This window comes from Diceros bicornis, chromosome 2 (genome assembly GCF_020826845.1).
Source record: "Diceros bicornis minor isolate mBicDic1 chromosome 2, mDicBic1.mat.cur, whole genome shotgun sequence".
NCBI classification, from domain to species: domain Eukaryota; kingdom Metazoa; phylum Chordata; class Mammalia; order Perissodactyla; family Rhinocerotidae; genus Diceros; species Diceros bicornis.
The window spans coordinates 49,215,628-49,238,763 of NC_080741.1; the positions used below are offsets into that span (position 1 = coordinate 49,215,628).

General features: G+C 38.5%; 1 protein-coding gene across 13 annotated transcripts in view; it reads right to left on the reverse strand.

The window, feature by feature from the left end:
• The window catches only part of MAP4 (microtubule associated protein 4), a 197,379-nt gene that overhangs the window by 56,209 nt on the left and 118,034 nt on the right, over window positions 1-23,136 (reverse strand). For 10 of the 13 annotated variants that reach the window (XM_058557452.1, XM_058557448.1, XM_058557443.1 and 7 more), the window contains exons 4-5: window positions 7,370-7,483; window positions 642-755 (exon numbers count right to left, since the gene is read on the reverse strand). In XM_058557452.1, the coding sequence (XP_058413435.1) occupies window positions 642-755; window positions 7,370-7,483 (228 nt within the window). The remainder of the gene's footprint in view (window positions 1-641; window positions 756-7,369; window positions 7,484-23,136) is intronic. The other 3 variants (XM_058557467.1, XM_058557460.1, XM_058557418.1) reach the window with 1 other exon arrangement.

The following is a 23,136-nucleotide window of genomic DNA, read 5'->3' on the forward strand; positions in this document are numbered from 1 at the left end:
GATGCTATATAAACCGAAATTCTAAGCTACCACTTTGAGTTACATTTCTCCCATAGGATATACAGTGCATGTGTTAATAAGCTGGGTGTTTTTCTCTTGTTAATCTGTCTTTTTGTTAAAGAGTCCCAGCTGAAAACCTAAGATGGGTAGAAGGAAAGTTTTGCCTCCCCTACAGTACTGTGGCCACATTCATGTTAAAAGTTATACAAAACCATGAATGAGGATACTATTAATTCATAACTAAGATCTGTTTAATGTTTACTAAGTACCAGACACTATGTGCTTTTACATAATTTTATTTAATCATCACCACATCTTTAAGGTAGGGACTAGTGTTGGCCCCATTTTATAGATAAGGAAACCAAAATTTAAGGAGGACATAACTTGCCCAAGGCCATGGGCTAGTAAAATGTGGAGACACAATCTGGCCCTAGGATATAAGATTCAAAATTCCATGAGAGGAGGCAAGTAGACCCTGAACAGCCGAACTGTGAATTCTCTCTTGTGACTAATCTAAAAACAGCCTTGTCACAGCCAGAGCCCCTAAACATGATCTTGCCTAGTGGTTAACTTCAAAGGTGATGAGTGAAAGGCCATATTAATTGTTTGGAGTTAGGAAATAAATCCAGTTGAAGTCATACCATAACTGTCTTTCAGGGGATTATTTTGTTCTACAAATGCTGAAGAACTGGTTGTTCCACTGGGGAGAAAGAGCAAATCTTCCAGGGCATCATCATGGTGCATCTTAAAGGGATCTGGAATAAAGAAGGAATTTAAAACACACTCCCAGTGAATACAACTAGCAAGATTAGCACTCCCTATTATCCTTTGATAAATATTGATTAATTACATGTGTGTTGTCAATAGCAAGTTTAATAAGTTGAGATAATATGTAACTGACTGAACACGGTAAGGAATCAATAAATATTCACTAACCCATTTGTTATGAGTTAAAAATGTGTAATCTCATATTCTCTAAGATTTGATTATCTAAATTAGACAGCCAACAAATACATAAAACTAAAAGCACAACTAATGCTTAACTCTAATATACTAAGAGGTGAAAGTACAGGTATAATTAAATTTTCAATATATATTTACATACATAGATATACACTTTAGGTTATTTTAAAAAAACAAAGATAGCCAGAACAAGTAAAAAAGACATTTTCACCTCAGGTGGACATCATGAAGAAAACTGCATTTCAATACTTGTCTGAATGTGACAAGGTAAACAGCTGGCATCTTGAAAGGTGAAATAAACTCTACACTCAGGATTGGCATGAGTAAAGGCACTCAAAACATCAGGTGAACTCTGTGCCTTCTTACACAGAAAAAGAGCACAGCTAGTCAGGCCTAGCAAGAAGTCGGCTCTCTAGGGACGCCTTCTCAAAATTTAGCACACATCTGAATTACCCTGAAGGCTTATAAAAAAAAAAAAGATTACTGGGCCCTAAGAATTTCTAACTAGTTCCTTAGTGAATGCTAATGACTCATTCCCTTTAGGCACTTCAGTTGTCAGAGGTAGCTGCATAAAAGCCCAAGCATTGAGAAAATGTTCATTCCAGTAAGGGATTTCAGGATTAGGAGAGACCATGGCGTTGGGGAATGTGAACAGGTGGAATGCAGACTGAAACACTGTTGGGGATGGAGGAGGCCCCAATGCTGCTTCTTCAGAACAGCAGGAGAGCTGGAATATGAGAGAGATTATAAACATTCATTTTCTCCATTCTCACTTGGTTTGGGGTAGCTGCGGCTTGCTCCACCCTTGCACTGAAGGAAAACAGGATGCTTAAACCCCCAACGAGAATAACTGTTGTACGGTTTGCACATTAGGATGAGAGTGCTAAATCACATGTCAAAATCAATGATTTTGACACAGTTCTGTCATTTATTCATTACTTTTTTATTGGGTACCTACGATATGGCAGACCCTGTGTGCTCTAAAAACCCAAAGATGTATAAGGTCAGAGTTGAGAACATTTAGCAGAAGGATACATTTTAGTTCAAGTCAAGGAAGATCTTCATTTGATAAACATTTAAGCGGAGAACTAAAGAACTAAGACCTTAGAGGGAGAGAGAGGAAGACCTTTTCTCTATCTACATTCCCTCCCTTAGTGATCTCATCCAATCTCACAGTTTAAAATTCCATCTATAAATTAATGAAACTCAAATTTGTATCTCCAATCATTTAAACCCCTCCACTTACTTCTTGACTTTTATATCAAATTGCCAACTCTTAACGTGTAAAATAAAGCCAAAATGTAACAAGTTTCCCAAATCACTCCTCATACACTTTTCTCATCTCTATTGGCATTCTATCTGTTCGGTCAAAAACCCTGGAGTCAACTCTTGACTTCTCTCTTTCATACACCACATCCAATTCATCAGCAAATCCAGATGACCTGACCTTCAAAATGTCCCCCAGAATCTATTTGTTCCACACGTCCACTGATTAGGGTGTCTCACAAGGTTGCAGTGAAGGCACTGGCCAGGGCTGTGATCATCTGAAGACCTGACTGGGGCTGAAGAACCTGCCTATGCAATGGCTTACTCACATGGCTGCTGACTGGAGATCTCTGTTCCTCCTTCATGTGCACCTCTGCATAGCAGCTTGCTACCCCAGGATGGGTAAACCCAGAGCAATCAAGATGGAAGCCACAATGTCTTTTGTAACCTCATCTTAGAAATGACATACCATTATTTCTGCCATCTATTCTATTGGTCACACAGACCAAGCCTGGTATAATGTGGGAGGTGACAACACAAGGGTGTGAATACTAGGAGGTGGGGATCATTGGAGCCATCTTAGAAGCTGGCTACCACACTTGACTTGCAGGACATTATATTCTTCTGGGTTTTCTCCAACCTCAAAATTGATAATTTCTTTGACAGTAAATTCCTGACTTGATTTAGTAATTAAAAACTACTCACAAAGAAAAGCCCTGGCCAAGACAGCTTTACTTAAGAATTCTACTGGGGCCGGCCCTGTGGTGTAGCAGCTAAGCGCGCGCACTCTGCTGCTGGCGACCCGGGTTCGGATCCCAGGCGTGCACCGATGCACCGCTCGTCAGGCCATGCTGTGGCGGCGTCCCATATAAAGTAGAGAAAGATGGGCATGGATGTTAGCCCAGGGCCAGTCTTCCTCAGCAAAAAGAGGAGGATTGGCATGGATGTTAGCTTAGGGCTGATCTTCCTCACAAAAAAAAAAAGAATTCTACCAAACATTTAAAGAAGAATTAAAACCAATTCTTCATAAACTCTTCCAAAAAAATCAAAAAAGGGACAACACTTTCCAACTCATTCTATGAGACCAGCATTACCGTGATATCAAAACTAGACAAAGACATCCCAAGAAAAGAAAACTACAAACCAATATCTCCTCTGAATATGGATGCAAAAATCCTCAATGAATACGTTTATATATGTACAAGCATATAAAATGAATTATATACCATGACCAAATGGGATGCATCCCAGGAATGCAAGGTTGGTTTAATATCCAGAAATCAATTAATGTAATATGTACATATCAATAGAATAAAAAATAAAACCACATGATCATCTCAATAGATACAGAAAAACCACCTGATAAAATCCAACACCCTTTCATGATAAATCAAATACGCAACAAATTAGGAATAGAAGGCATTTTCCTTAATCTGATAAATGTCATCTATAAAACACTCACAGCTAACATGATACTTAAAGGTGAAAGACTGGATGCATTCCCCCTAAGACCAAGAACAAAACAAGGATGTCTGGGATGTCTGCTCTCATCAATTCCATATTCTAGCCAGGACAATTAGGCAAGAAAAAGAAATAAAAGGCATCCAGATGGGAAAGGAAGAAGTAAAACTAAGTTTGTAGATGACATGATCTTATAGATAGAAAATCCTAAGGAGTCCACTAAAAAAACTACTAGAAGATACAAGATCAACATACAAAAATCAATTGTATGTCTATACCCTTGCAATGAACAATCTGAAAATGAAATTAAGAAAACAATTCCACTCATAGCATCAAAAGAATATTAGAAATAAATTTTACAAAAGGGAGTATAAAATTTATACTCTGAAAACTACAAAAATATTGTTGACAGAAATAATATATAAATAAATGGAAAAACACTCCTTGTTTATGGATTGGAAGATAATATTGTTGAGATGGCAAAACTCTCCAAATTCATCTACAGATTCAACGCAATTCCTATCAGAATCCCAGCTGATTACCTTAGAAATTGACGAGCTGATTCTAAAATTCATATGGAATTGCAAAGGACCCAGAACAGCCAAAATAATCATAAAAAAGAATAAAGTAGGAAGACTCATACTTCCTAACTGCAAAAGTTACCACAAAGCAACAGTAATCATGACAGTATAGTACTAGCATAAGGACAGACATATAGATCAATGGCAGAGACTAAGAGTTGGGAAACAAAACCATATGTCTATGGTCAACAGATTTTCAACAAGGGAGCCAAGACCATTCAACGGGGAAAGAACAGTCTTCAAAAAAATGGAGCTGGGACAACTGGATATCCACATGCGAAAGTATGAATTTGGACCCCTACCTCTCACGATATACAAAAATTAACTCACAGTGGATCAAAGACCTCAAAACAAGAGCTAAAATTATAAAATTTTTAGAAGAAGACATAAGGATAAATCTTCATGACCTCAGATTTCGCAATGGATTCTTAGATGTGACACCAAAGCACGAGGAACAAAGGAAAAACTAGATAAACCGTACTTCATCAAAATTAAAAACTTTTGTGTATTAAAAGACACTATCAAAAAAATTAGAAGACAACCTACAATATGGGAAAAAATATTTGCAAATCATAAATCTGGTAAGGGTCTGGTATGCAGAATACATAAAGAATTCTTACAGCACAACAAAAAGACAAACCAATTTAAAAATGGGCAAAGGATCTGAATACACATTTCTCCAAGGAAGATATACAAATGGGCAATAAGCACAGAAAAAGATAAAAAGATAACCAACATCATCAGTCACTAGGAATACGCAAATCAAAATCACAACAAGATACCATTTCACATCTTCTAGGTTAGCTATAATTTTTTAAAAAGGCAAGTGTTGTCAACGATATGGAGGAATTGCAAACCTCATACATTACCTTATTTGAAAGAAATAAGATATATATATAAAATGGGAAATATATATGTAAATATATATATATATATATATATATATATATATATATAAAAAGTGGGAGATACAGATAAAATGGTGCAGTTGCTTTGGAAAACAGCTTGGCAATTCCTCAAATGATTAAACACAGAGTTACCATATGATCAGCAATTCCAATCCAGGTATATACCCAAGAGAAATGAAAATACATGTCTATATAAAAACTTGCACATGAATGTTTAAAACAGCATTATTCACAATAGTAAAAAAATGGAAACAATGCAAATGTCCAGCAACTGATGAATAGATAAAAACAAATATGGTATATCCAAACAATGGAATATTATGTATCCATATAAAAGAACGAAATACTGATCCATGCCATAAAATGTATGAACCTTGAAAACGTTGTGCTAAATGAAAAAAGCCAGTCACAAAAGACCACATTTTATATGACTCCAATTATATGAAATGTCCAGAATAGGTAAATTTATAGAGACAGAAAGTAGATTAGTGGTTGCTTAGGGCTGGAGTGGATAAGGAGAAAGGGGGTGATATCTAAAGAAAACAGGGTTTCTTTTCTTCTTTTTTTTTTTTTCAGTGAGGAAGACTGAGCTAACATCTGAAGCCAATCCTCCTCTTTTTTGCTGAGGAAGACTGGCCCTGGGCTAACATCCGTGCCCATCTTCCTCTACTTTATATGGGACGCTGCCACAGCATGGCTTAACAAGCGGTGCGTTGGTGCGTGCCCAGGATCCGAACTGGAGAACCATAGGCCGCGGCAGCAGAGCATGCGCACTTAACCGCTTGCACCACTGGGTCGGCCCCTGAACAGGGTTTCTTTTTGGCGTGATAAAAATGTTCTAAAATGGATGATGGTAGGGGCCGGCCCCGTGGCTTAAGCAGTTAAGTGCGCGCGCTCCGCTGCTGGCGGTCCGGGTTCCGATCCCGGGCACGCACCAACGCACCGCGTCTCCGGCCATGCTGAGGCTGCGTCCCACATACAACAACTAGAAGGCTGTGCAACTATGACGTACAACTATCTACTGGGGCTTTGGGGGAAAAATAAATAAATAAAATCTTTAAAAAAAAAAAATAAATAAAATAAAATGGATGATGGCTGTTGATGGCTGTACATATACGTGAAAATAATAAAATCCACTGAACTGTACTATTTTTTTATTTTTATTTTTATTTATTTATTTATTTATTTATTTATTTTCCCCCCCAAAGCCCCAGTAGATAGTTGTACGTCATAGCTGCACATCCTTCTAGTTGCTGTATGTGGGACGCAGCCTCAGCATGGCCGGAGAAGCGGTGTGTCGGTGTGCGCCCGGGATCTGAACCCGGGCCGCCAGCAGCGGAGCGCGTGCACCCAACCGCTAAGCCACGGGGCCGGCCTAAGAACTGTACACTTTAAAGGGATGAATTGTATGCTATGTGAATTATCTCTCAATAAAGTTGTCTTTAAAAATTACCATATCTAGGATAGCAAATAATTGGAAAATGGTACATACCATCAAGTACTAGATCATTTGGAAGCAGCTATGAGCACCTTGTAAGTTAGAGAGCAAACAAAGAAGCCACATATAAGTGGAAATAAATAACTTGAACTCTCAACCTAGTTAACTTTGACATGGAGGTATCAATATTACTGCTTTGTGGCCCTTCTGCAATCCATTCCTCCCACCACTTTCAGCTCTAGTCAACTACAGAAATGCTTTTTGTCTCTATAGATTAGTTTGAATTTTGTAGAAACTGGGTATGAGTCCGTTTTCTCTTCTGTCAAATAAGGATAATATATATTTGGCAGAGTTATATAAGAAAAACAGACAATACGTATATAAAGCCTCTAGCACTGTGCCTGGCACAAAACAGGCACTCAACAAATGGTGCTATTATTACTGTAATAATTCCTTTTGGAAGAATTAAAATGCTAAGTTACTACAGATCATTTAGTCTTCAATGAATATGAATTTCAGTTAATTTACTCAAAACAAGTTTTGAAGGGGAGAAAACTAGACAGGCATGTGCCTCAGAAAGAATAAATCGAGAGGAGAAAGGGTCAACTAAATGTTCACGGGAAACACTTATACCTTGGTTGTGCTTTACAAGCTATATTTAGGCTAAAATGTTTTATCTGAGTGGTGGTTGTGGCTTTTTCATGTTTATGTCATAATTCACATTCAGCAGTCACAGCTAAGCCTGCACTTACCAGTCTGGATAGGATTCACCACTTGCTCGGGTTCGAAGCAAAAGTTTGTATTTTCTGGCCAGTTCTGATACCCCTGGTAGGCCATTTTCTCTTCAAGGAATTCAGTTGGAGATCCTTCAAATAGAAACATGAAACAAAAGTTACAAGGTATCACTTTTCTCCTCCACTAAAGTTGAGTTTCTACAAGTACTACAGCTAGTACAATAAAACACAATCATACCTAGCCAGTACCTTTGAAGAAATTTTTTTTTTTAATTTTAAGACAGAAGGAAATAATCAAAGATTGGAAGCATAAGGTTGCTATAAGGTTAAAAACAGTGCAGAAGGACTTCTCATTATGGACGGGTAAAAAGGTTAGTGATTTTTAACCACAAAAGAACAAGTATAAAATTGGACAAAATTGTCAAAAGCAATCATTTCAAGTCACTGGAGTTTAAGAAAAGAGCCAGGGGTCGGCCTGGTGGCGTAGTGGTTAAGTTCACCAGCTCCGCTTTGGTGGCCCAGGGTTTGTGCATTCGGATCCCGGGTGCAGACTTACGCACTGTTTGTCAAGCCATGCTGTGGCGGCATCCCATATACAAAATAGAGGAAGATAGGCACAGATGTTAGCTCAGAGCTAATCCTCCTCAGCAAAAAGAGGAAGACTGGTAAACGAACGTTAGCTCAGGGCCGATCTTCCTCACCAAAAAATAAATAAAAATAATTTTTTAAAAAGCCAGATCTAATTAAATGGAGAGATATACCACATTCATGAATGGAAGACTCAATATTGTTAAGATGGCAATTCTCAAACTGACCAATAAATTCTTAAACTGACAATTAAAAATCCCAGCAGAGGGGCCGGACAGGTGGCGCAAGCAGTTAAGCGTGCGTGCTCTGCTGCGGCGGCCCCGGGGGTTCACCGGTTCAGATCTCGGGTTCGGATCCCCGGCACGCACCGACGCACCGCTTGTCAAGCCATGCTGTGGCAGTGTCCCATATAAAATGGAGGAAGATGGGCATGGATGTTAGCCCAGGGCCAGTCTTCCTCAGAAAAAAGAGGAGGATTGGCAGATGTTAGCTCAGTGCTGATCTCCTCACACACACACAAAAAAATCCCAGCAGATGTTTTGAAGATACCAACAAGCTCATTCCATAATTTATATGGAAATGGAAAAAACATAGAATAGCCCAAACAATTTTGAACAAAAGCAAATTGGAGGACTTAACATTACCTAATTTCAAAAGTTACCACAAATATACAGTAAACAAATCAGTGTGGTACAGAACACATAAGACAGATGGAACAGAACAGAGTTCAGAAAGAAACCAACACTGTTGTGGTCAATTGGTTTATAAGAAAGGTGCCAATGTAATTCAATGGAGAAAGGATACTTTTTTTCAACAAATGTTACAGAAACGACTGGACACTTACCTCACACCATATGCAAAATCTAACTCCAAATAGATTAAAGACCTAAATGTAAAGAGCTAAAACTGAAAAGACACTTGTAGGAGAAAAACCTCTGTGACCTTGGAGGATCACGCAAAGATTTCTTAGACATGTCACCAAAAGCACAATCCACAAAAGAAGAAAATTCATAAGCCAGACAGTATCAAAATTTAAAACTTTTGCTTTTCAAAGATACCATTAAGAAAATGAAAAGGGGGGGCTGGTCCCGTGGCTTAGAGGTTAAGCGCACGCGCTCCGCTACTGGCGGCCCAGGGTTCGGATCCAGGCGCGCACCGACGCACCGTCTGTCCGGCCATGCTGAGACGGGGTCCCACATACAGCTAGCAGGATGTGCAACTACGACATACAGCTATCTACTAGGGCTTTGGGGAGAAAAAGGGTCAAAAAAAAAAGGAGGAGAATTGGCAATAGATATTAGCTCAGGGCCGGTCCTCCTCAGCAAAGAGAGGAGGATTGGCATGGATGTTAGCTCAGGGCTGATCTTCCTCACAAAAACAAAAACAAAAAAAAGAAATGAAAAGAGAAGCCACAGACAGGGAGAAAATATTTGCAAATCATAAATCTAATAAAGGATCTGTATGCAGAAGAGATTGAAGTCTCTTACAACACAATTAAAATTACAATCTATATTAGATAAGTTTTAACGAGAGAAACAAGTTCATTTATCACCTTAGAAACAATATTTACACAGAACTTAAATATTGGTACATATTTGTATGAAATATTTGGTACAAAACAAATATTGGTACATATAGTGTTCGTTCAAAACTGTGTTTAGGCATTTAACATGGGGAAACAGCTATTTCATTCTAACTTTTTGTTTAGGTTTGTTTATACTTGCAATGAGCAGTGTGTACAGTTTTTATTTTCTGCGTCCCTACCTTCTGTTTGTTCTGATTATATTTATTAAAATGTTATTCTTCGTTGAATCTAATAATAAAAAGTTGAGACTTGTAAAAAGGAAATCTCTTACACCACAATTATAAGATAACTCTATTTTAAAATGGGCAAAAGATTTCAATAGACATTTTCACCAAAGAAAATATACAAATGGGTGATATGCACATGAAAAGAAGCTCATCATCATTAGTCATTAGGGAAATGCAAATTAAAATCTCTACAAGATGCCACTACATAACCACTAAAATGGCAATAATCAAAAAGACTTACAATACCAGGTGTTTGTGAGGATGTGGAGAAACTGAAACCTCTTTCATCCTAGAGGAAATGTAAAATGGTACAGCTACCTTGGAAAATAGTTTGATGATTTCCTTTTCTTTTTTTAATAACAGCTTACTTGAGGTATAAATTCACCCTTTTAATGTGTAGAAGCCAGTGGTTTTTAGTATATTCACAGTTATACAACCATCACCACTGTCTAACTTCAGAACATTTTCATTACTCAAAAAAAAAAAAAAAAATCCTATACCCATTTCCTTTTCCCACTTCCTCCTAGCCCCTAGCAATCACTGTGACTGGCTTCTTTCATTTAGCACAATGCTTCCAAGATTTATCCGTGTTGTAGCATGTATCAGAACTTCATTCCTTTTTATGGCCAAATAATATTCCATTATATGAATATACCACACTTTGTTTATCCATTCATCTGTTGACATTTGGTTGTTTCTATTTTTGGTTATTGTAAATAATGCTACCGTGAACATTCAAGTATAGGTTTTTGTGTGGATATATATTTTCAATCCTATTGGGTATATGCACAGCAGTAGAATTGCTGGGTCATACAGCAACTCTATGTTGAACATGCTGAGGAACTGCCACTGTTTTTCAAAGTGGCTCCACCATTTTATAATCCCAGCAGCAATACATGAGGGCTTCAATTTCTCTACATCTTTACCAACACCTATTATTATCTGTCTTTTTTATTTTAGCCATTCTAGATGTGGGTGTGAAGTGGTATCTCATTGTGGTTTTGATTTGCATTTCCCTAATGACTAATAATATTATGCATCTTTTCATGTGCTAATTGGTCATTTGTATGTATTTTTTAAAGAAATGTCTATTCAAATAATTTACCCACTTTTTAAATAAGCTTTTTAAAAATTATTGAGATGGAAGATTCACTTTGTTGATGATGTCCTTGGAACACAAAAGTTTTTATTTTTGATGAAGTCCAGTTTATCTACTTTCCTTTTGTCACTTGTACGTTTGGTGTCATATCTAAGAAACCACTGACTACTCCAAAGTCACAAAGATTTATGCCTATGTTTTCTTCTAGAGTTTTATATTTTTACCTCTTACATTTAGGTCTATGATTCATTTTGAGTTAATTTTTTATACGGTGGTAAGTGGGGGTGCCAACTTCATTCTTTTGCATATAGATATCCAGTTTTCCCAGCACCATTTGTTGAAAAGAGTATTCTTCCCCCAGTGATTTATCTTGGCACCCCTATTGAAAAATATAAGAGTTTATTTCTAGACCTTGACAGTTTCTTAAAATGTTAAACACAGACTTACTACATGACCCAGCAATTTCATTCCTAGGTATCTACCTGAGAGAAATGAAAATGCCTATCTATACAAAGACTAATATATGAATGTTCACAGCCACATTATTCAAATAGCTAAAAATTGGAAACAACCCAGTGTTCATCAACTGGTGAATGGATAAACAAAATATGGTACTTACATATAGTGGAATATCATTCAGCTCTAAATGGAAATGAACTACTGATAAACACCACAACACAGATGAACCTTAAAAGCATTATGCTAAGTGAGAGAAGCACGACATAAAGGACTATGCACTGGGGGCCAGGGTTGGTGGGTTCAGATCCCAGGTGTCGACCTATGCACCACTTATCAAGCCATGCTGTGGCAGGCGTCCCACATATAAACTAGAGGAAGATGGGCACGGATGTTAGCCCAGGGCCAATCTTCCTCAGCAAAAAGAGGACTGGCAGCAGATATTAGCTCAGGGCTAATCTTCCTCATACACACACAAAAAAAGTCTAGCACTCCCAAGTTGCCTTCAGTATATACTTCCTCGTTAGGGGCTATGAACTTTTGTCAAGAAGGGTGTGGAAGTAAGTGAGGAAAGAAGTTTTGAAAGGCTGAATAGCTACAGGACTAATGTTTGACGTTTCCCTACTGCCTTTCTTCTGGAAAAGAGACTAGGACTTAAAGAAGATGTACCTGGGAGAAGGAGAAGGCTCAGCCACAGGGTACTTATTATTATTATTTTTTATAATTTTATTTATTTATTTTTCCCCCCAAACCCCCAGTAGATAGCTGCATGTCACAGTTGCACATCCTTCTAGCTGCTGTATGTGGGACGCGGCCTCAGCATGGCCGGAGAAGCGGTGCGTCGGTGCACGCCCGGGATCCGAACCCGGGCCGCCAGCATCAGAGCACGTGCACTTAACCACTAAGCCATGGGGCCGGCCCCACAGGGTACTTATAAAAAGATCCACAGCTAATACACCTACCACTAATCTCAAGGCAAACTGCGAGGGTACATGGCAGGAGTATCCCTCTTTTATTACTAACCAATGCATCAGGCTGCCTATAGGTGCAAATTTTCCCCTTCAACGTTGCCCTTTATTTTCATGTTTCATAGAATCATTTAAATCTGATTTCACCGACATCAAGTGGTTTGGGGAAACAGGAGGGAAGAGGAATGAAACACAATTATTTATCCTAGATTTGCATTCCCTGAAATGTTCCTTCAGCAACATCTCCTGAAAGGATATTAGATATCTGAGGATTTTTTTTTCTATAAACATTTTTACTTAAGCATAATAAATCTGCGGATTTTAAGTTATTTTCCATGTGTGCAAGCAAGAATGGAAGGGGGGATAATATACTACATTTTTAATTAAGATATTTGAATTACCATTTTATAACTAAAACTGTTCTTACATAAGCAAAACACCTAATCCCTAAGAAACTTATCTGCTGAAGGGAGAGTTAACTTTGTGAATGACAAAGCCTCCCGAGTCCTCTGTGTCAACCTGAGCCACTAGCAGGAGTTGTTTCTCTCTGGAGGTTATGGGCACTGACCTGTACACAACTAAGAAACTCCTCATCTATAAGTTATAAGAGAAGGAAGCACCTCAATTCTTCAGAAGAGAGAGACTTTTTCCAAATTTTAGGCAATATTTGTCACAAGTGTCTTTTTAAGATGGAAACTGATCATCATAATCGTCTTTCATCAATAACAATCTACAATGAATATAGAGATGTTCCACACATAGCTGTTCCCTAGGTCAAGTCTCAATAAATGACAAAAGTACAAAAATAAATAGACCTCCTGTTATGGTACAACCTGGGGCCAGGGAGAAGAGAAAAACTTAGCAATACAGTGCAGATACAGAGTACACTACCAGAAGGAACTGAAACATCCTGCCACGTGGTGTAAGCTCCTCCAGAGGTTTTAAGTATATCCCCTCCAACTCCTCAAAGCACAACCCCTCACTCTGATCTAGCCCCAGTATTCTGTCCCTCCTCTAGCTTTAAGAGAGTCAACTTTAAATGGCATTTCAACACAATGAAGTTCTCCAGAGCTGACTGTAGTCGAACTGGGTTAATTGTGTGGTTTAATTTTCTGTAATACCTTATATGTATTCACCACTATTTCAGCAGACATATAGGGCCAATTTTATAAAGGCCACATACTTGCTTTTAGACAGTGCTGGAGAAGAAGTCTCAAGGCTGACTGAAACAACAGACTCAGGCACTAAGTAAAATACTCAGGAGAGAGACAAGATAGCAATAACTAATCCACTGGTGATTAGGAGCTCTGAAATAACAGCACCAAGAAATACGAAATAAGAAAAAAATAGGGATTGAAGTTCTTCACCCCAATTTTCTCCAGGCAAACTTCACCCTTTGAATACTTTTTGGTCTCTTTTCCTATCTGCAGTATACTGCTGGTGTACATGATCTGGGTTACTTACAGGGAGTTCAAGAAAATAGAAAAACAAGAAGCACCAAAAAGAGTTACCTTATTTTACTCTAAATTATGATAGGTAGCTTTCTTATAAGCAATATTAGTGCTCATCATAATTTGCATACTACTAACAAAAAACCAAATCTGTGACCCCTTCTATTTCATATCTTTGGCTCCTGCGTTATCTGTTTTTCTTCCAGTGGCAACCTTAGAACTTTAGGGTGGAAGGCACCTAGAGATCACCTAGTCCAAACCCCTGAAGTTTAAACCATACCACATTTGTTCAGATCATTCATTTATCTATTTAAGCACCTACTATGTGCCAGTCACTGTTCCAGGCATTAGTGATACAGCAGCAAACCAAATGGTGAAAGGTCTTGCTCTTGTGGAGCTCTGATCACTCTCATCACCAATACACTGTGCTTGGGCACTATGAAAACAAAGCAGCAAGTACTAGTCTAGTGGAAGGTTTAAGATATTCCCAAAGATGCAAATCTCTGCAAGCCTCAGTTTTCACATCTAATATCTGCCTTACTTACTTTATAAGGTTGAGGCAAGATATGTGCAAGTACTTAGAAAATTATGACAAATATACTTAGTTATTGCTAATCCTACAACTACTATGGGTTATGTAGGATAGTCTACAATAGCAAGCACTAAGTGCTACCGGAGTTGAAAGAAAGGTTACATCTTACGGCTGTGGGATGATCTGGAATACTTCCTGTAGTAGATTAGAATTTAATTAGACCGGGAAGGATAGTTAGGAGGATATAATTAAATGCAGTTGGGAGACTGAGAAAGAGACAAGGCGGGGAAGATATTCAGCAGAGCAAAATACGAGTTAAGGCATAGGCAAGAATGGGAAAATAAGGAGCACACCAATTTGGCTGGAACAAACTTATGGAGGACAGTAGTTCTTCACAGAAGGCAGATAGAGAATAGCTAGAGTGTCAAAGGCCAAAGAGAGTGGACCACAAGATTTGTCTGCCTGCATCCCTTCTAAAGCAGAACCACTCTATTCCCTTCCAGACGGTCCTGGTGTGGCTGCTGATCGTAGTGCTTTGCTCTCCTGACCAAAGGAGAACACTTGTGATTCAAGAAGGCCCAAGGTCCTTTGGAGAAATTTGATAGACATTTTGGATCTTGAGCCATAAGGATATACTACCAGCCGCCCTCTTTTCCACCCTGAATGAATTTGCCTGAGAATGACATGAAAGAGGGGGCAGGGGAGGACAGAGAGAAGAGTGAGAGAGAGGGATAAAGGTGGCATAAGACAAAGAGAAGCAGAGAAAGAGAAAAAAAAGGGGAGGAGAGGGCCAGCCCAGTGGTATAGTGGTTAAGTTCACACGCTCAGCTTCGGCGGCCCAGGGTTCCCAAGTTTGAATCCTGGGCGTGGACCAACTCACCGCTCATTAAGCCATGCTGTGGCAGCATCCCACATAAAAGAGAGGAATATGGGCACAGATGTTAGCTCAGAGCCAATCTTCCTCACCAAAAAAAAAGCAGGGGCGGGGAGAGAAAGCAAGAGAAAAGAGAGAAACTTATGAGCAAAATATTATTCTAAAAGCTTTACATGTTTAAAAAAAAATCTAGCTGTAGGCAGCCAACAAAGATATAAATGTACAGTTCCTAGTAATAATGGTAGGTAAACTGAGGAAATATCTAAATAGTAAGAAATATATATTTTGCCTAGATCTGTCTGAAGGTTTCTTCACAGAAGAGGAATCTAAACCAGAAAGAAATATGATACTAAAGAAAGAAAACTGGACTCCAAATCAGGAGATGTGGGTTCCAATCCTGGCTCTGCCACTGAACTGTGGGTGTGATCTCAAGACTTTTAGAGCCACAGACTATTCATCTAGAGTAAAAAAATAATAATAGGGTTGTGCTATATAATTTTTAAACATATTTTAATTCTAAAATTAAATTTTGAGACTTTTGATTTATCCATTCATCTTTATATCTCTCAAAAACATGGTAAAATATAATTTACACATAAGTACTCAGCAGTTATTTGATAAATGGAAGTATTTGGTCATTTGCTAAAGCCAGAAAAATTATAATGGATCAAAGAACAAACCACAGTGTCCTTGGGAAGTTTCACAAGTGGCATAGGGAGGAGGGAAGAAGAAAAGGTGGTAAAAACTTGGATAAACAGTCCTTTTGCTTTTAAATATTTTATCTTATTTGATTTCATTTTGTGAGGAAGATTGGCCCTGAGCTAACATCCGTGCCAATCTTCCTCTATTTTGTATGTGGGATGCCGCCACAGCATGGCTTGATGAGCAGTGTATAGGTCCACGCCTGGGATCCGAACCCACAAACCCCGGGCCGCCGAAGCAGAGTGTGCAAACTTAACCACTATGCCACTGGGCCAGCCCCATAAAAACTTGGATAAGCAGTTCTTAAAATTAAAAATATAAAAGAACAGTAAGATGTTTTATAGGATTAATTTATATAAAACATCTTACTAAGTTCTTTTACCTCAGTTCTCAAATCACAAAAACACAAATCTAATAGTACAGCCCCACTCTGGATTATTAAAGAGAAATAAACCAGAAAATGACAGGAGAAAACAAATTTTTCTGATGCTCTGAGGTTGAAGCTAGGAATCAATCTGTAACTGGCTCAACAGTACTGTATGCAACAGTCTCAAAACCTGGTCTTTGGCTACCTTCAAGAATAGTTTTCCTTTTCCCCCTCTTAATTATTACTAAATATTTGAACAAATCTGTAGTGATGTTTAAACAACAGGATACAGAGCAAACAAGCAAGCAAGCAGACATAGAGTTGAATACCAGCAGAGATATTTGAGTTCTTGACCCTGCTCTGCTGATGGCTAACCATGTAAATTTGGGACAGCCTTTTTATCTCTCTGGGTCTCAGTAAGGATACTTGTTCAATTCTAGAATTACAATAATAAAAACATTCTATCAATAATTTTATATTCCACAGAAAAGTGCTAGGATTTCAATCGTTGAAGTATTTCCTGTTTAGAGAAGGTGAACCTACCATCTACTATTTCAAAGCTAATAAAGTCAATCTGTTTAGGGCTTCAACACAATAAATGTTTCCCACAGAGTAATAAAGCAAATGTTGGATGCTAATCCAATACTCTTCCTCATCCAATGAAATGAACCTATAACAGGCTTATTTCCAACTACTCCAACAGGAAAGCCACTCTCTGGGCAGGCTAGTTGCCTCATGGGCCCTGCTGAGGCCTGTGCTGCTTCTGCTCCTGTGCTTTTGCTCATGCGATCAATCTCTGTCTGAAAGGCCCCCTTCTGGACCTACAACCCAAAGCCATGATACGGGTCAGAGCTTCCACAGAGCCTCTCTCATGACTTAATGCTCATTTTCCTCTTCTTAGCTCTTTCAACATTCATTGTTCCTAGGAAACAATTTAGTCCTTAACCACATTTTTTCTTATTAGTCTTTAAAAATTTTTTTAAATCTTTAAGTAGTCTAGGTTCATCATTAAAAAATTCATTATTTAACACGTATTAATCTTGTTTCTCCAATTCATCAATATGTTTCTTTAAAAAGGAAAGATTGTGGGGCCAGCCTGGTGGCTCAGCGGTTAAGCGTGTGTGCTCTGCTTCGGTGGCCCGGGGTTTACAGGTTCGGATCCCGGGCGCGCACCAATGCACCGCTTGTCAAGCCATGCTGTGGTGGCGTCCCATATAAAGCAGAGGAAGATGGGCACGGATGTTAGCTCAGGGCCAATCTTCCTCAGCAAAAAGAGGAAGACTGGCAACGGATGTTAGCTCAGGGCTATCCTTCCTCACAAAAAACAAAAAATAAAAAAACAAAAAAATAAATAAGTTGCTATCAAAATCACCCCAAGGTCATTATTTTGGACTGGATGACTTAAGTTAATAAATTCACACTATACGCCAAACTTCTTGGAGAGTGATTTACATTTACTATGAAAAGCATAAGGAACCCCAGAAGAATTGAAGCAATAGCCTATCATTTCTAAAATAAACTTTACAAGGCTCAGTGGTTCTGCGTATATTTCTTACTCTTTGGTAAAAAAGCAGTTTTTAATCAGAGAAGCGGGTACATTTTCCTCACACATTCTGGAGAAGGAACATGCATCTCTAGTGTTAAGATGCAGAGAGTGCTGGTTATCTGCCCTCCACAGTGGTGCTGCAGCACAGCCTAGAGCAGCTCTCTCAGGGGCAATATTCAGAACAGCCAGCCTCTGGCCAACAGGATTATTAATGAGCAAGTTTGACAGAGAGGCTCACTCCCACATCTTCATTCAACGCTACTGACCCAGATTTCCTTCTTAAAACTCCACAGCAAAAGCAGGCAAACTCCCCTGCAAAGACAACAGCCTTCAGAATAAATGTGGGGTTTTTTTTTTTTAGTATAATTGCGATCTACTCAGAGCATCTATTTCAGTAAAAGAATGAAAAACAAAATTCAAAACAAGAAGCAATTTATATAATGCAATGGAAACGACCCTAAATACCTTGGTTCTCCTATAAAAGTAGAATAGGAAAAGATAGGGGCCAGTTTCTATTTCTATGAAATTAGAAGCATTTAACAGAAAAGGCAAATGGCTAAATATGAAAAGTACCAACCAATCATGTAGTAATATCTATATAGTTATATATCAAAGCCAGAATAATTCTATCAGATAAGATCCATTCCAAGCGCAAAAGAGAACAATGGATTTTAATACAATAGAATACAAAAAGTTCACTGATAGGGTTTCAGATTCTACATTGCAAATAACCTTTAAGAAATTACCACTTGTCATGTTTTGATGTCAAATCAAAGAAGAATATCCACAATTACCTGAAAAAAACTATCAAAAGACTCCTCCTCAACTTATAAATATATGTGAAATGGATTTTCTTCATACATTCCAATTCAAACAACATACTGTGACAGATTGAATGCAGAGGCAGATACGAAAATCCAGCTATCTTCTATTAAATGAGACATTAAAGAGATTTAGAAAAATGTAAAACACCAGCTTTCTTACTAAACTTTTTTTGAAACTATACTTCTTATTAAAAACATTAATGTTAACATACGAATTTATTGTTATTTTAAAATAATATTTTTAAAAATCTCTCAGTTTTAATATCTAATTTGATAAATATTGATAGATGTAATCCATATAAACAAAAGTTCTTTGGAGTCCTTAACAATATTTGTAAACAGCTTTATTGAGGTAAAATTAACATACATAAGCTGCATATATTTAAAGTGTACAATCTGATAAATTTCAACGTATGTATGCCATCACCATGAGAGAAAACATTTTCATCACCCTCAAAAGTTTCCTAATTTTTAAGCATGAACATGTCTTGATACCCAAAAATTTGAGAACTGATGACTTAAGAGTATTTAGAGACATTCTCCCTCTAAAGAATTCTGCTATTTATCTGGAGAGTGAAGTGAAAAGATAAAGAAGAAGAAAAAGAACACAGATTGGGGCAGAAGACTCATGTACTGGTCCCATGTCTTTGGAGAGACTTTAGTTAACTCATTTAATTCCTTTGAACCCCAATCTTCTTACCTATATCATGAAAAGACTGTAGTAGTGTCTGGTCTCTAAGCTCCCCTCCAGTTCTAAAAGTCTATTGTCCACATCCCCATATACTACACTGTAGGCTCATACATTACTATCACTCTTCTAGCTCCTTCCTCCAACACCTCCCCTTCCCTTCCAGAGTCAAGAAATCCACGGCAAAGTTCAGGCTTCACTATGTTTCTGTGACAGAAATTCAGCCATCTGAGAAATGAGGAAATACATAATACACTATCTCATTAAGGGCTAAACTGTATAAGAAGATGTTTAAATTATATGGAAAGAGAAGTAAGAAAATTAATGCTGGCAGGAGGGCTTCACAGAAAAGACAGGGGGCAACCTGTGAATATATTTTCAATTGCTGTTGACACTGTAAGTAACACATGTGAGAATGTCTTAGATTATTATGACAAAGATAAAACAAAATTGACTTTTTTTGTGAGGAAGATCAGCCCTGAGCTAACATCCATGCCAATCCTCCTCTTTTTGCTGAGGAAGACTGACTCTGAGCTAATATCTATTGCCAATCCTCCTCCTTTTGTTTCCCCAAAGCCCCAGCAGATAAGTTGTATGTCATAGTTGCACATCCTTCTAGTTGCTCTATGTGGGATGCGGCCTCAGCATGGCCGGAGAAGCGGTGCGTCGGTGCGCGCCCGGGATCCAAACCCGGGCCGCCAGTAGCGGAGCGCGCGCACTTAACTGCTAAGCCACAGGGCTGGCCCCCTCATTACTTCTTTCCTTCCTATTTATGAGGGAGATATAATCCTCCACTCTTCTTTTTTTTTTTTTAATTTGAAAAAGAATGCTAACCCAAAGAATATGAGAAATACACGTCATTCTCCTTTCCGAGGACAGCACTTATGCAAGTATGCCCTTTACTATCTCCCTTGGTATCCAGTCCTCCAACCTCCTAGACTTGCTTCTTTATCCCTCTCTCCTCACTTCTCCTCTGGTCATAGGCACAATCAAATCCCTAGCATCCTTAAAACACAAACAAAATCCAAACTGTATTAAAGAAAAAAATTCCCTATAGAAGAATCGATGGATTAAAAGAAATTTAGACTTTAATTTGAACAAACCAGTTAATAAAAACAAACAAATGAGATAACTGGGGAAAATACTGGTGAATTGAACACTGACTAGACATTTGATATTATAAATTAGTGTGTGTGTGTATTGGTGAATGGTACTATATAATTATGTTTTAAAAAGGAATCGTTTTTTAGAGATACAGACTGATATAAAGATAGAATGATATGATGTCTGGGATTTGCTTCAAGAAAACATCTAGCGTTCAGTTGAGGGAGTGAGTGGGGGATAGATGAAATAAGACTGCCCATGGAAAAATCAAATAACCTACTAAAGAGTCTCTGCCTCTAGTCTGACTCTCCTCTTCTTAACATAAAACATGTTCATATTATTCCCTGGTTTAAAACTCTTCAATGTTTCCCTCTAACCTAGGGATTACAGGGCAAATTTATATCCCACAAGATTCTGTACAAGCTAGTCTTAAATAATGATTCAACATCATTAATCATCCAGTCCAGCTCATGCATCCCACTTCCCAGCTAATCATAGGTAAGGAACAGTCCTACCCTCATTCCTCTATTCTATTACATAAGCTGTTCTATCCATCTAGAATACTTTACTTAGCTCCTTCCACACTGTCTGCCTGCTCAAGGCTTACTCATCCTTTCAGGGTCACCCCTCTAGGAAATATTTGCATGTACAATTCTTCTTAAACACAGAGATTTCTTTCCTCAGTGTTCTCATGGCAACCTGTGAATACAAGATTTGGCTCATCCATTCCTTGGTTAGCCACTTGAGAACAAGGACTATGCCTTTCTATTCAGTATACCCAGCACCATATACTGTGCCTGACACCTAGATGGTGCCCAACAAATGGCTGTTGAATGAAAAAATGATTGCAATTTGGAGGGAAAAAATTCATCTGGAGATAAAAATACTTATACTCTGGTGGATTTTTCTTAAAGATACAACCCACAAATTAAGATTCTACTTTTTTTTTTTCTGCTGAGGAAGACTTGCCTTGAGCTAACATCTGTTGCCAATCTTCCTCTTTTTGCTTGAGGAAGATTCACCCTGAGCTAACATCCGTGCCAATCTTCCTCTATTTTGTCTGTGGGTCGCCGCCACAGCATGGCTGCCGACGAGTGGTGTAGGTCCATGCCCGGAAACCGAACCTGGGCCGCCAAAGCGGAGCACACCGAACTTAACCACCAGGCCACAGGGCTGGCCCCCAAGATTCCACTTTTTCCAACACCTTTGTTCCATTTAATTTTATTCAAATTATATTTTTGCTGAATATTAAAATATTATAATCAGTGTAAAATTTTACTTTTTCTAAATGTTCAGGGCTATTAAACAACAGAAATTTACATTAAATTAAATCAGCTCATTCAAAGACTTAAATCTGCCTGGTCAGAGTAGGCAAAGACACTTGAGAGTAAAAGGAGCAACTATTAATAATTAGGTTAGGACAACAGACATAATAAACCACGACTGTCATGTACCTATGACATGATATATGGCTACCCTAATTACAAGGATATAAAAAGGACGCTCTTTCTTCAGACAATTCCCTCCATGTGAATAACTCAGGGCCAGCCCCGTGGCCTAGTGGTTAAGTTCAGCGTGCTCTACTTTGGTGGCCTGGGTTCAGTTCCTGGGCACGGACCTAGACCACTCATTGGCAGCCGTGCTGTGACGGCAACCCACATACAAAAAATGGAGGAAGACTGGCACAGATCTTGGCTCACAGTGCATCTTCCTCAAGCAAAAAGAGGAAGATTGGCAGCAGATGTTAGCTCAGGGGAAATCTTCCTCAGGGAAAAAAAAAAAAGTCAATAACTCATAATGAATCTCATTCCTATCTTCACGTTCTGTTAAACAGGTTATATATACGCAAGTATTTAAATCACAGATTTTAACAAGATTTTGACTTAAAGCCAGAAAAAATGATTTACAAGTAGCCATAATCAAAATTCAACTGTGGTAGAAATCACATGCAAACATTAAACTGAATTCATGTCTGCAGCCCATATTTCAATGACTTCTACTCATTCTGCCAATTTATTCCAAACAACTATGGATAATTGAGATTCCAGATCTAAACAGAAGATGAAAAACCACTTTCCCAAGTAGGGCAAATTTGTTCATGGATATTTAATATTCTCATCATAGAATATTATTTGGAACACTAAACACACACACAAATCAGGAGAAATTAATGTCCAAATATTTTATTCTCTTCCTGTTTCTGGTTTCCTCAGATTCTGAAGGGTTTCTTAACACTCCATTAAGAAGTTTGTCAGCAGAGTGGGTCCTTAGAAGGCTTTGGTTTCCCATTCCTTTTGTATTCCTTTCCTCCTCCTGGCACAGAGTTGGACCTGTGGCAAGATCTTCTACCCCAAGGCATCAAAGAGAAGCATTCAGCCAGGTAGAGGTTTAGGTTTCAATCCTCGGACCTCTCACTGAACACACAACCTTAGGTACGTTTCTCTCCTACTCTGCCTCACATCCTGTTATCATACAACGAGGGAGGCAAGACCAAATAATCTGCCAGCATCACAGATTTGACAAACTTTTGCTTCTTTGGTTTTATTAGGCATTAGCCTAATAAAAGGATATCACGGGGCCAGCCTGGTGGCACAAGCGGTTAAGTGTGCCCGCTCCCGCTGCGGTGGCCCGGGGTTTGCCAGTTCGGATCCCAGGCGTGCACCGACGCACCGCTTGTCAGGCCATGCTGTGGCGGCGTCCCATATAAAGCGGAGGAAGATGGGCATGGATGTTACCCCAAGGCCAGTCTTTCAGCAAAAAAGAGGATGATTGGC